At 45.0% G+C, this 13,274-nt stretch overlaps 1 protein-coding gene across 2 annotated transcripts in view; it reads left to right on the top strand.

Annotated features, from left to right (window-relative positions):
* Positions 1-13,274, top strand: part of Slc22a15 (solute carrier family 22 member 15) — a 56,411-nt gene that overhangs the window by 23,144 nt on the left and 19,993 nt on the right. For both annotated transcript variants that reach the window (XR_005973034.1, XM_041638283.1), the window contains exons 5-7: positions 3,487-3,616; positions 9,149-9,364; positions 11,533-11,673. Coding sequence is in view for 1 of the 2 variants with exons in the window: in XM_041638283.1 (XP_041494217.1) it covers positions 3,487-3,616; positions 9,149-9,364; positions 11,533-11,673 (487 nt within the window). In the remaining variant the exon portion in view is untranslated. The remainder of the gene's footprint in view (positions 1-3,486; positions 3,617-9,148; positions 9,365-11,532; positions 11,674-13,274) is intronic.

Here is a 13,274-nt window from a genome sequence, read left to right as displayed (position 1 = left end):
CTAGAGAAATGGGAACAGTAGATCCCTGGGGCTCGCTGACCAGCGAGATGAACTGAAGTGCCAAGGTCCTGATTCAGTGAGAGACCCTCCCTGTTCCAGACTATAATGTGGAGAGCAGTAGAGGAAGACATGTCAGCCTCTGACCTTCACATGCACAGGGACATGCACCTGCACACACACACACATCCCTACACCATACACACACTCAGACACATGCACACACGTGCATGCACACACATAGACACACACATTATGTGACTTCAAATATCGTCTGAGAATGCCTGTCTAAACATCTACATCTTAGATTATAAATTTGCTCTGATAACTTTTTAAGATTTAAAAAAAAACTTTCATTGACTTAGAACTAATTCACTTATTTAAAATATTTCAGATTGTAATTACATTTCTTCTTTCTCCCCAAACCGTCTCATATGCTTCTCCCTATTCTTCTTCAAATTCATGCCCTCTTTTTTATTAGATGTTATTGTATGCACATATGTATGTATGTGTGTATGTATGTATTGGCATACATATATATTGGATTTTTATTCAAAATGCAGAGGAAGGTCTTGGAGCTTATGTTAGGGACCTCATACAGAAAGATTGTCCTCATTGGTCGGTGACACCAGAGAAGAGAAATATACACTGTGGGATCTTTCAGGGACTGTGTGAGCCCGGTGGTGGTTCAGGCAAGGTGGGGGCTATAGCAGAGAAAGAGGGGGAAGACTGAGTTGGATTTGGGTGGCCATGACCTGGAGAGGAGTCAGCAGAGAGAGGGAGAGAGAGGCCTAAGGGAGACTTTAGGGTTTGGGTCTGGAAACTGGGACAGTCACTGGTGCCTTTCACATAATAAAGTCAGAACTAAACAGTATTTTCTGATCTGCCGACATTTAGCCAGGTTCTCACTGAGCAGGGACAGGAGACTTGCAATGTTTAAGAAATAAGTGGCAAACCAATGTGAATGGAAGCATAAAGGCCCCCCAGGTACATAGACATTAAGTGAACTATACATGGCATTCCAGAATTATAATAAAGGACTTGAAATACCAAATTTTTCATGGTTTCAGCCAAATTTCCCAGAAGGACCTTCTTATCTGCCGCTCTTTGCCTTATGCCTGCATTGACGCCACCGTCTGGACCCCTCCCTCTGTTGTCATCACACTGTGTAAGGTCGCCAAATGACAACATATCTTTGAATCATCTCCTCTTGCCCACCATGTCCTTTTGGTGGTACCTTCTTCCATTGGCTGTGGCAGAGTTTAGCTCTAAAGAGGCAGATCCAGGGCAAGCATTTGCTCAGCATTTCACGACAGTGCGGCTTTGCTTCGGAGGTTTCTGAAACCAGGAAGTCTGGTGTTTTCCACCTCTGCTCTTCATCCTCTCCGAAAACTTTCTCAGTTGGAGATGAGACCCAGAAGTTCCTAGGGCAGTTTTTGAAATTACAAGTTCTGATTGGTCAAGATAAGGTTACTCTTACAGCTAAGGGAACTGTGATCGGTTCTCTCGAGCTACACAGCCAGCTCTCCAGGATAGTGTGGTTGAGAGGTTGACATTAGAAAGGAAAGTAAGGCAGAACCATCTTCTAGAGTGGATGCTCATAACCAGAGGCTTCCAGATGTCCTCCCTGCCCCGCCCTGATTAATGGCGAGAGAGTGTAAACCCAAACCCACACTGTGATAGGGTGCTGTGGTAGCTAACGCAATTGTCAGCTTGGTGTGTCAGGAAATACTTCAGTGAGCACACTCTGGGGCATGTCAGAGACTAACTGAGGAGCTACGACCCACCCTGAAGAAGGTGGCACCAGCCCATGGGCTAAGGGTGCAGGCTGAATAAAGAGGAAAGCAAAAGAGAAATGAGTGCCAGCATTCACCTCTCTGCTTCCTGCTGTGCCCAACCGGGAGCAAGCATCCTGACATTCCCACAGCCATGCTTCTCCACATGACGGACTCCAACCCTCTCGGAGTTACTGCTTCCTGTCAAACACATCACCACGGCGAGGAGAAAGGCAGAGAGACCACGAGCATAGCATTGTGTGACAAGCCTTAATTTGAGGAAATATTGGTAACAAAAACTACCTTTTGAGATCAGTGTTGTTATGTTTCGGTGATGAGAAGATGGAAGCTCACGAAGACAGTGACTTGTTCAAAAACACACTGCTGCACAGTGGCTCTCAACCTTCAGTACAGTTCCTCATGCTGTGATGCCTTCCAACCATAAAACTGTTGTTGTTGCTACTTCATAACTGAAATTTTGCTACTTTCTGGGTCATAATGTAAATATCTGATAATGCGGGATATCTGATATGTGACCCCTGTGAAAGGATCGTTTGACCCCAAAGGGGTCGTGACCCATAGGTTGAGAACCACTGCTGTAGGATTTGGCAAAACTCAGGTTTCAACTTGATCCCTCTGAAACCAGCCTGTCCTGTCCCCCGACTGTGTTCCTTTTGTGTGTGTCATCATAGGTGAATACTGCGTGGCTGGGGAGCCTTGTCCTTGGAAGCCAGCCAGGTGCTATTTGATGCAGTATAATAAATCCAAACAGCTATTGATTGTCTTAAATCTCCAGGGGACTCCATACTGTCTCTATTCCTTTACTTGCTGAATTGCTACACACACACACACACACACACACACATACACACACACACCCTTTGGCTCTTTCTTTTCCTAGACAGGGTAAACAGTATATTAGTCATCTTGTGTCATACAGTGATAAGCTCTGAATGGTGATCAAAGAAAACATTTGCTTATAAGATCGTCATAGAAAAATTAAGATGAAGACAAGAAAAGCCCATCCAAAAGCCGCCTTTCCATAGAAACAAGAAAGGAGAAGGGAGTGGCTCAGAATGCCAGTGGACCTTGTACAGAGCCGGGCTTTGCCAAGTACAGCACACTGTGTCGCAGACACCTGCCCTGACCCTCACGCTGTTCTATTGCTTGCTCTGACTATGAGAGTTTGAGCTGTGGAACCCACATGGTGGAAAGAAGGAGCCAGCTACCACAAGTTGTCTTCTGACCTACTGAAGTGCACCGTAGCACCGTGACACACATAAGCCACACACATAGAGACACACGTACCATAAATACAAATAGAATAAACCTTAAAAAAAAGAAAAAAAGATTAAGACCAGCATTGCTGGAACTGCATGACTTGAGAGTCCCATCACCCACATTGAAAAATACCTCCAGCTTCAGCCATAGATGCAGGCAGAAGTCAGGGCAGCAACCAGTCCAGACAGCACCTGGCAGAAGCTTTGCACTCCATCCTGTCTACACCAGCTGCCCTTCCTCCAGTTTACAGGTTTCTGGCCCCTCTTGGTGTTATAAATTGAAGCTGGGCGCCTGCATAGCCTTTCCCTGTGTTCTGCCGCACACATTAATAGGGCAGGACTGATGACTCAAAGGAGGGCCTGCACACTGATCAGGGCGGGAAAGGGTGCTGTGGGTGGTCTTCGCCAGTGACAATTCTCTTTCCCTGCATTAGGATCCATCGGCGGTCTCTTCTTCGCTGTTGGCATCGCACAATATGCCCTGTTAGGATACTTCATCCGCTCCTGGAGGGCCCTAGCTGTTCTGGTCAACCTTCAGGGAACAGTCGTCTTTCTCTTATCGTTGTAAGTAGACTTTTCTCGTGGAATTTTTGTTGCACAAACAGAAGTATCTTAGAAGGATATGAGTGAGCAAGTAAGCAGCGTCTCTCCTTTCAAGAGCTTGCCTGCAGTGAATTCTGGGAAGAGCTAAACTGCAAACGCTCAGTTCTTGTCAGCTCCTTGGAAGAGAGAGATGCTATTTAGTTATCTTAGGATGCAGGTGTCTCATGTTTAGAGTCATCAACTGCATTTGGCCTTCAGGGGATGGACATTCCTTTCTTTTCTCCTTCCTTCCTTCCTTCTTTCCTTCCTTCCTTCCCTCTCTCCCTCCCTCCCTCCCCCCCCCCCTTTCTCTCCCTCCCCTTTCTCCCAGTGTCTTAATCTTAAAGCTCTTCCATCCAGATCTGGCCATGTGTGCAGCCGAGATCTGACGCTGCTGTGGAGCTGAACATGTGTCCACAGCTGTTCCTCTTACAGGAGTCTCAGTTCAGGGCCCCTAAGTGCAAAGTCCACATGAGATCCCTTGTCAGCAGGAGAGTTCCGAGCAGTACCAGAATGATTCCCCAGCCAGGGAGAACTCCAGTTCCCAAGCCGGGGTGAACTCCAGTTCCCAAGCCAGGGCGAACTCCAGTTCCCAAGCCAGGGTGGGTGCCACAAACAGTGACCCAAGTGTCACCTTACGGTGCTTGGCCCCACCTTCGGTCTACCTAACCAGCTTTAATGTGGCCAGCGAGCGCTGTTTCTTCCCTACAGCATCAGACTAAAATCTTTTGTGTAAACAAGAATTTCATCCAGTGATATCTGGGGTCTCTTTCTTTTGTGACTTAAAGTAAAACAGACCTGTGGTAGTATCTTAATTTCAGTTGCTCTGAAATTTGATAGCCCTTTCTTCAGTTTCTAAGTTGAGGTTTGGTGGGATCTGAACCTGAAATTCTCTTCCACGGTGTCTTTGAGAACAAGAGAACTGTTAAATGCAGAAATGAACATAACAGAATAGTTAACCTGTATTTTAAAAAACTCCATTAAAGGATTGAGTTTTGTGAGCTATAGCGAGGTAGTTTTATTATTATAAAGGGAAATAACAATTTATTAGCTTGCACATTGGACATTTTTGAAAGTAATGAAAGTGTGCTTCACATAGTAGATGGAGTTAATAAACAGTCATGTAAATATTGGTGAGTAAATGAGTTTTCTTTTCAAATATTTAACAAAGCTCATGCTCCTGCAACTAGCCTGGCTCTCATGACTCCTTCAGTCCAGGCAAATTCAATGCGTGATGTGAGCCATTGGCCCTTTCTCTCTGAGTCTGCAGTCTATGTTAGTTACTGCTGAGTGTAGATGAGGAAATGGTCTCACTGAGAGATGAATTCAGGACATGAATAATAGAAAGGAGGGAAACGGACTCATGAGTTCTAAAAGTATTCCCACTCTCAAATGTCATTTTCAATATGATTGGTGAAGTCTTGGGTTTTTATTGCTAATTAATATGACCACTGTTGGCCACAGGCAATCATGCCAGGATTTTGATATGCTTCCTGCTGGTTCTTTTTCACTCCTTCCAGTTCTGCCCCATTTAAATTTTGTTTTCATGTGTTTCTGTATATAGGCAGGTCAGCTGTCTTCTTCAAATCCTTTTTATTTATATTAAGAATAAATTAAATAATTGTTCACAGTAGCTCTATATTGTACATAGTAGTTCTATATTGTGCACAGTAGCTCTGTATTGTACACAGTGGCTCTATATTGAAGGCGTAAGTCATAAACAATGCCACACCAGTTTGGAATTATGATTAATAGGGTGATATTTATTTAAAGGGGAAAAAACTTACAGATCACCATCAGCCCTCTGCGCAACCAGGAAGGGAGTCTAGTTGCCGGAGGAGCAGGAAGTGAAGAGAGAGAGGAGAGGGAAGTGGCTGCTTTTTTAAAGGGAGAGAGACCACGCCCCAATGGGCTGGTATCTCAGCAGCGAGAGGCTGGAAGAGTGGGAGGACCTCCCGTAACACTATATTGTACACAGTGGCTCTATATTGTGCACAGTAGCTCTATATTGTACACAGTGGCTCTATATTGTATACATAGCTCTATATTGTACACAGTGGCTCTATATTGTGCACAGTAGTTCTATATTGTACATAGTAGCTCTATATTGTATACGGTAGCTCTGTATTGTACACAGTAGCTCTATATTGTCCACAATAGTTCTATATTGTATACGGTAGCTCTATATTATGCACAGTAGCTCTATATTGTATGCAGTAGCTCTATATTGTACACAGTAGCTCTATATTGTACACAGTAGCTCTATATTGTACGCAGTAGCTCTATATTGTACGCAGTAGCTCTATATTGTACACAGTAGCTCTATATTGTACACATAGCTCTATATTGTACACATTAGCTCTATATTGTATGCAGTGGCTCTATATTGTACACAGTAGCTCTATATTGTACGCAGTAGCTCTATATTGTACAGAGTAGCTCTATATTGTATACATAGCTCTATATTGTACACATTAGCTCTATATTGTATGCAGTGGCTCTATATTGTACGCAGTAGCTCTATATTGTACACAGTAGCTCTATATTGTATACATAGCTCTGTATTGTACACATTAGCTCTATATTGTATGCAGTGGCTCTATATTGTACGCAGTAGCTCTGTATTGTATACAGTAACTCTATATTATGCACAGTAGCTCTATATTGTACTCAGTAGCTCTATATTGTACACATAGCTCTATATTGTATACAGTGGCTCTATATTGTATACAGTGGCTCTATATTGTACACAGTGGCTCTATATTGTATACAGTAGCTCTGTATTGTACACAGTGGCTCTTTATTGTATACAGTAGCTCTATATTGTACACAGTAACTATATTGTACACGGTGGCTCTATATTGTGCACAGTAGCTCTGTGTTATACATGGTGGCTCTATATTGTGCACAGTAGTTCTATATTGTGTACAGTAGCTTCCAAAGAACAGTGTTGACTTGGTTGTGTACTTACTAGTCAATAACAATAATTAAATGCCAACAAGGAGGTGACTAAAGGATTTCACCAGACATTATAGGTGACTTTGATTAATAGTCCAGTGTTTTGCATGAGTGTCCTTGTCCCCAGTGGGTAAGTTCTGTGAAAGCTCCTTTTTGTCCCAGCACCTTTCCTCTCAGCACCTGTCATACTGCTCTGTGTAAAATGGAAATGCTCACGGAGTGGCTATTGACAGAACGACTGTCTAATGAGCTTCTGGATCCTGTAGTTTTATTGCTCACTATCCTTCTTGAGAAGTATCGGGAATTTGAGAAAACAGTAATCTTGTTCTTCAGATTTTTACTGAAGGCGGAGTGTCAGATTAGATTTTTTAAAAATAATGTGATTTGGTTTTGTGTTTAGTGAGGAAGAAAGACTTCTAGGCTGCAAAGATAGCTCAGTAAGTAAGAGTGCTTGCTTTGCACACCTGAAGACAAGTTCAGATCCTAGTACCCACATAAAGGGCAGAGTGTGGCCACATGCCCTGGTAACCCAGCACCGAGGACGGCAGAGAAAGGAGAGACCATACTAGTTCCGGGTTCAATGAGAGACTCTGCCTTAAAGGAATAAGGCAAAGAGTGAACAGATTAGAGGACCTGACATTCTCCTCTGGCCTCTAAGAGCACAGCATATGAACTGGTGCGCACACATGCACAGGCACACACGTGCACACATGCGCACACACGTGCATACATGCACGTACACACATACACACTCTAAGTTTTTTTAAAAGGGCTTTCATTCTGTCATGGTTTTGTCTTTGGGACAAAACCTCTTTAAATGTTTGCAGAATGGTGAAGCAAATCTACAGAGTATCTAAATTTTGAAACTGTGAAGGCGCTAGTGGCATCCCACAAAGTGGTTCAACATTCCATGGCTGTGTTAGGAAACCCCTGTTGTTTTGTAACTAGACCTTACCCGGGAAGTAATTGTATTCTTTACAGTCTTGGTGAGACAGGAAAGGTCCTCAGGACACTCTGAAGCTGGCACATTGGATTACAGAAGTGGCAAAGATGTGTTATACCATGTCATGCTTCTGTGTAGTCTAAAACTAACATCTCTCTCCTAAATAACATGCCATTAAGTTAAAAATACCTTTGAAATGTTTTGTTTGATTAGATAATAAAAATTTCTTTCTTTGTTTTTTTGTGGGTTTTTTGTTTGTTTGTTTGTTTGTTTGCTTTTGGTTTATCAAGACAGGGTCTCTCTGTGTATCTTTGGCTGTTCTGGAACTCACTCTGTAAAGTAGACTGGCCTCGAACTCACAGAGAGCTGCCTGCCCCAGCCTCATGAGTGCTAGGTTTAAAGGCGTGCACTATCACGCCTGGCTGATAATGAAGACTTCTGTCTCAATGGGAGATTTTCCAGAGCTTAAGAACCCAGTTGATTAGGCATGGTGGTACATGTCTGTAATCCCAACACTCTGGAATGTCTTAAATTCAGGACTATCCTGGACTATGTAGCTAAGGCCAAACTGTTCTACATAGGGAGACCATGTCTCAGGAAAAGAAAAAGCAAAAACATAAACCAAGGCTGTGCCTACTGCTGTGTTGTCTACCAGCGTGTAATGGGGATGCAGAGTGTGCCTCATCTCTGACCTATGCTTGTGAGGAATGTGCATCATACAGTACTGTAGAGGCAGGTGGATCTCTGTGAGTTCGAGGCCAGCCTGGTCTATGAGAGCTAGTTCCAGGACAGCCAGGACTGTTACACAGAGAAACCCTGTCTCAAAAAAGCAACAAGAACAAAACAAAAACAAACAAAGGTTTGCCATTCACTTACTGAAACTTAATTAAACAGAGATGGAAACTATTTACTATAGTGATATTTTGTTTGTGTTGTAACAAACAAAGCTTGCCTGAAGATCAGAGTGCAACGCTAAGCCACTAGAGGCCAGGCGGTGGTGGCTCACACCTTTAATCCCAGCACTTGGGAGTCCTACACATTTAATCCCATCACGAGGAAGGTGGAGACAGGAGTGATATGGCTGGGTGGAGAGAGAAATATAAGGCAAGAGGAGACGGGAGCTCATTGAGTCTCAGGTTTGGTGGAGACAGTTGCAGTCTGAGGATGAAGTCTGAGGTGGCGATCTGAGGACAGGATCGCCCCTTCAGTCTGAGGATTCAGTAGAGGTAAAAGGTCTCTCTCGTGGCTGGCTGCGCTGCTTCTCTGATCTCTCAGCTTTCACCTCCTGATTGCTGACTCTGGGTATTTTATTGTTAAGAACAATCTAGCCAGCTCTGAGTCCACTCATCACAATTAGAATTGTTCTTAACAATAAAATTTACCTTTATTAAAGCAATATTTGAAATGCATGTTCTCGGTTCCAGCTAATAAAAGGAGTCACTGTTTACCATCGTCCCCCTGTTCTCCCTCCTGTGTCCCTGGGGAAGTCATATTTCAGGCTTGTGATGGAACAGAGCTGTGGTGAGGGACGCCACCTACAGAGGGGGGCTTTGTCTCCTTCCTCTGCACGCACACCTGTATGAATATCCAGCCTTTAATGACGTCTCTTTCAGATTCATTCCTGAATCACCTCGTTGGTTATACTCCCAGGGTCGACTGAGTGAGGCAGAAGAGGCTCTCTACCTCATTGCCAAGAGGAACCGCAGGCTCAAGTGCACGTTCTCACTCACATGTCCGGCCAACAGGAGCTGCAGGGAAACCGGAAGCTTCCTGGATCTCTTCCGTTACCGGGTCCTCCTAGGACACACTCTGATCCTGATGTTCATCTGGTAATTCTGGGGGATGTTATGGAACCTTCAGTTTGAATGCTAGCGGGTTCCTGACAGCCTGGTCCTTCCACCGGGCTGCAGGAAGAGTGAGCTCTTGTCACTATGAGGCTGCCTTGTTAAAACCCAAACCAGACAAGGCCCCTATCCCTCAGTGCTTTCTGTGTGGAATCCTCTGATATCTGGGAAATGTTATCTCTGGCACTGATAGGCTTACAGGAGGTTGAAGGAATGGACAGAACCACACATCAAGTCAGTTGATGAAGGGTTGCCACTCTGAGCCTGATACTCAGTTGCTTAGTGTATTCCAGCCTGCCTCTCAGAATGCTTCTGAGTTGGATAAGCTGCATCCAGGATTCTGGGTGACTCCTTTTAAAGAATGAAGTTTCATGGAGACAGTTGAGGAGGTTCGTGTCCCAGGGTATAAGTGCACCGTGAATGGAGCTTAAGAGAAACTCTGAAAACCAAACCCGCAGTATAGTGCAGATGTTGCCAACTGGGGGTTCTTACTAGTTGGAAGCAGATGCCGGGTGCACAGGAACCCGGAGCTCTAGCCAGCTCTGAGTCCACTCATCACATGGCCCGTCAGCTGCATTGGAGGAAGTACTCACTTGTAGAGCTCCCTTTTGTGGTCTAAGGGAGTGAACCTAGTGCATTATACATGTCAGGCCAAATGTTCTACGGCTTTGTCTCTCAACTGTGTCCACAGTCCACTATAGCCTATCTTTCACAGCCCAGGACACTTGGCCCACTGCTGTGTTGAGGGAGCTGCGGGGCTGCATTCCGCCACCCAGCTCCTGCCACTGGCTAGCTTTACCCGAAATAACAACACACAAATTGTATTCTTTTAAACACTGCTTGGCCCATTATATCTAGCCTCTTCTCGGCTAACTCTCGCACCTGGACTAGCCCATTTCTAATAAAGTGTGTAGCACCGAGGTTCGCTTACCGGGAAGATTCTAGCCTACGTCCATCCTGGGCCAGAGCTTGATTGTGTCTGCCTCAGAGAGCAGAGCTATTGCGTCTGCCCAGGAGAAGGGAGCATGACATCTCTGCTCCAGAGAGCAGAGCTGTCGAGTCTGAGCTGCTGTATTTTCAAGCTGAGGGAAAAATAAAGTGTTCCCTTTGCCACTCAACCCTGAAGCAGCCACAAACATGCCAGGCTTTTTCTAGCAAGAGCAAACTAGAAGCAAGCAGTCAAGGAATCTCTTTAGCAGGCACTGGCCACGGTCAGCTGCAAAAGACAAACTAGTGGAGGTGGAAAGCCCAGATAGGAACCTGTGGGCTATCAGCTGGCTGCATTTGCTAGTCAAGACCAGTCTTATGGTCCTTAGGACCAGCTCTTCTGCACTGTGGTTTTAACACAGCAGCTGATGCTCCTTTCACCACCTCACTGGGATTTGGAGCTTCAGGTTGGCACTCAGCTCAACTGAACTCCTTGGCACATCGTTCCCCACTGCAGGACACAGACATGTGCCTGGCACAATGCCAGAGCTAGGAGGCGCTCCCTAAGTGTGAATTTCAATGATGGTGTGCAGAAATGAGTTACTATCTCTCAAGAGCCTCGCTCCTTGTTGATCTTCGCCGAAGGTCCCAATCTGCCGCAACACTGGCCATTTCTTCTCGCTCTGGTTTCTGTAGTGCATGGGCTTGTTCAAGATCATGGATGGGAAGTGACTAAGATCCTAGAGGCACAGAGAGCTTGGCATTTGTGGCCTGCAGTTACCTACCTGAGGATCCATCCATTCTCTAGCCGTTCCCTGTTGGCTTTCCCCATAGGAGGCTTAGTCCAGCCCTCCTGATAATATCAAAAGACACAGGCCAGTGTTTCCTAGATTGTTGAACCCAATAAAGTAAGAATAGGGCCATTGTTTCCACTTCAGTGCGAAAATGCTTGAGGAGGCAAGAACAATGTCTTTCCTCAAGCAGGAACTGTCCATTCATTTGTTTTATATAACACACGGACATAAATCACTCCCAAAGCCCCATTATGCCTTTGTTTCTTAATAGGATGAAAGTTTAGATCAAGATAGAAAAGAAAGCTCAGTGGGAGAGTAAAACTCATTATTTGTAGCAGAGGGTTTTATATGGAACAGGTACTGTTTAATCTCCTGGAAAATCTTGTTTCTGGACTTTTCTCTCACCTCTCAGTCCTTCTATCCCCAATGCAGGTTTGTGTGCAGCTTGGTGTACTACGGCCTCACCCTAAGTGCTGGTGACCTAGGGGGCAGTATTTATGCCAACCTGGCCTTATCTGGCCTCATAGAGATTCCATCCTACCCTCTCTGCATCTACCTGATTAACCAAAGATGGTGAGTATGGATGGCGGTGAGGCAGACCTAGGGGCTATGCATTGTAGCACACACATCGTCTTCCATATGTGCTTACCTGATTGTTACGCTCTCTGCCTGTAGACAGTGTATAGCCAGCACTGTTCATCAGTTTCTCTCAGGCTAAATGCAGCTAAGCTCACCTTTTATTGGAGTTGCTCTTGAGTTTTGTGTGTGTAAATGCTTATGTAGGCTTTAACTCAGTGTAAAAGGCACTACCATCTGAGGGGTTTTGAGTAGTCTATGCAGATTCATAGGCCTGAACAATGTGGTTGTTACTCCATGTAGATAGAATCCCGTCAACTCAGACTCCAGAAGACCTTATAAGCAGGAAGACAAAACTTGACAGAACCAGAAAGACTTCCTTCCTCCTAGGAACTACTTAGAAGGGGCAGAGTAAACCCTGCTTTTGCTGCTTGTGAGCAAGGGAGTGAAATTTCAACTGTTACTTTGTAGCCATCTGCCTCCAGGTCTGTTTATCCCTTCTGTTATTCAGTGAGCAAAGGAACCAGTTGAGTTCGGCCATTTCTTACTCCTAGACATTGCACATCATGATTAATCAGGAAACCAAGGTTCCTTTGGGGTTATGTAAACTCATTAATAAAAGAGTTTAGGAACAGACTTGGAAGGAGTTTGAGGACAATTTTCTTAGAGTTTGAAAGAAAAATAACAGGGCAGGCAGGCTGGAAATCCAGGGAGAAGGGAGAAAATAGAATGCAACACCTTTTGAGAATAGGGAAACAGCACTATTCAGAGTGCCAAGGAAAATGTGCTTAGCCTTTGGCCAGTATCTAAGGGAGAGATGAAGAGAAGGATCAAGAAACAAATGCTAAGTGCCAGGCCAACTTGTTCCAGGTTGTTGTTTATTTTTATTTTTAAAAAGCAAAGAGTAAGCACTCAGGAGGCAGAGGCAGGTGAGTTCAAGGCCAGTCTGGTCTACAAGAGCTAGTTCCAGGACAGGTTCCAAAGCTACAGAGAAACCCTGCCTTGAAAAACCAAGAAAAAGAAAGTGAAGAGTGAAACCTTACTGAGCAATAGGAGTGGGCTCGTGAGCAGAAGGAAGACAACAGGGAAGCACTGGACCATGAGCTGTAATATCCCGACTCTCCTGCCACAGCTGCCAACGTGTTCCAGCTGAGAGTCCTGCAGCTCAAATGCAGAGCTCTGTTCAGCTGGAGGTTTTTCTCCTAGACAGCATGGCAGTTGCCTTGTCTGAGTCTTCTGCTAGCGACCATCATTTCCTCTCATCGTGGTCCCAGAAGCAGATCAGCCATCGCACCCAGCATCCCTCTAAGAGTAGCACATCTACCTCTTTTGCAGCTAGCTACAGACTCCTCTGTATGCCTCTGGTGACCACTTCCAGTATCGCCAGGAAACTATTCACAGAATAGCCTTTGCCTGGGGCCTGCCCATTGTGTTCAGTGTTACTCAAAAACCGTTCCTTGCTAGATGTTAAACATAGCCTGGAAACAGCTGTCAAAAAGACACCTGACCTTTCCTTCTTTCCAGCAGCTACTGCTTCAAGGCAGGGCTGGAATATGAAGAGGGCAAGGTCGGTGCCTCTGGGGTCAAGCAGACCTGGG

This window comes from Microtus oregoni, unplaced genomic scaffold (genome assembly GCF_018167655.1).
Source record: "Microtus oregoni isolate MIOR12 unplaced genomic scaffold, Mior012 000054F_ref0000373, whole genome shotgun sequence".
In the NCBI taxonomy this organism is placed as follows: domain Eukaryota; kingdom Metazoa; phylum Chordata; class Mammalia; order Rodentia; family Cricetidae; genus Microtus; species Microtus oregoni.
The sequence above is the reverse complement of the archived record's forward strand: the minus strand, read 5'-3'. Positions and strand labels throughout refer to the sequence as shown.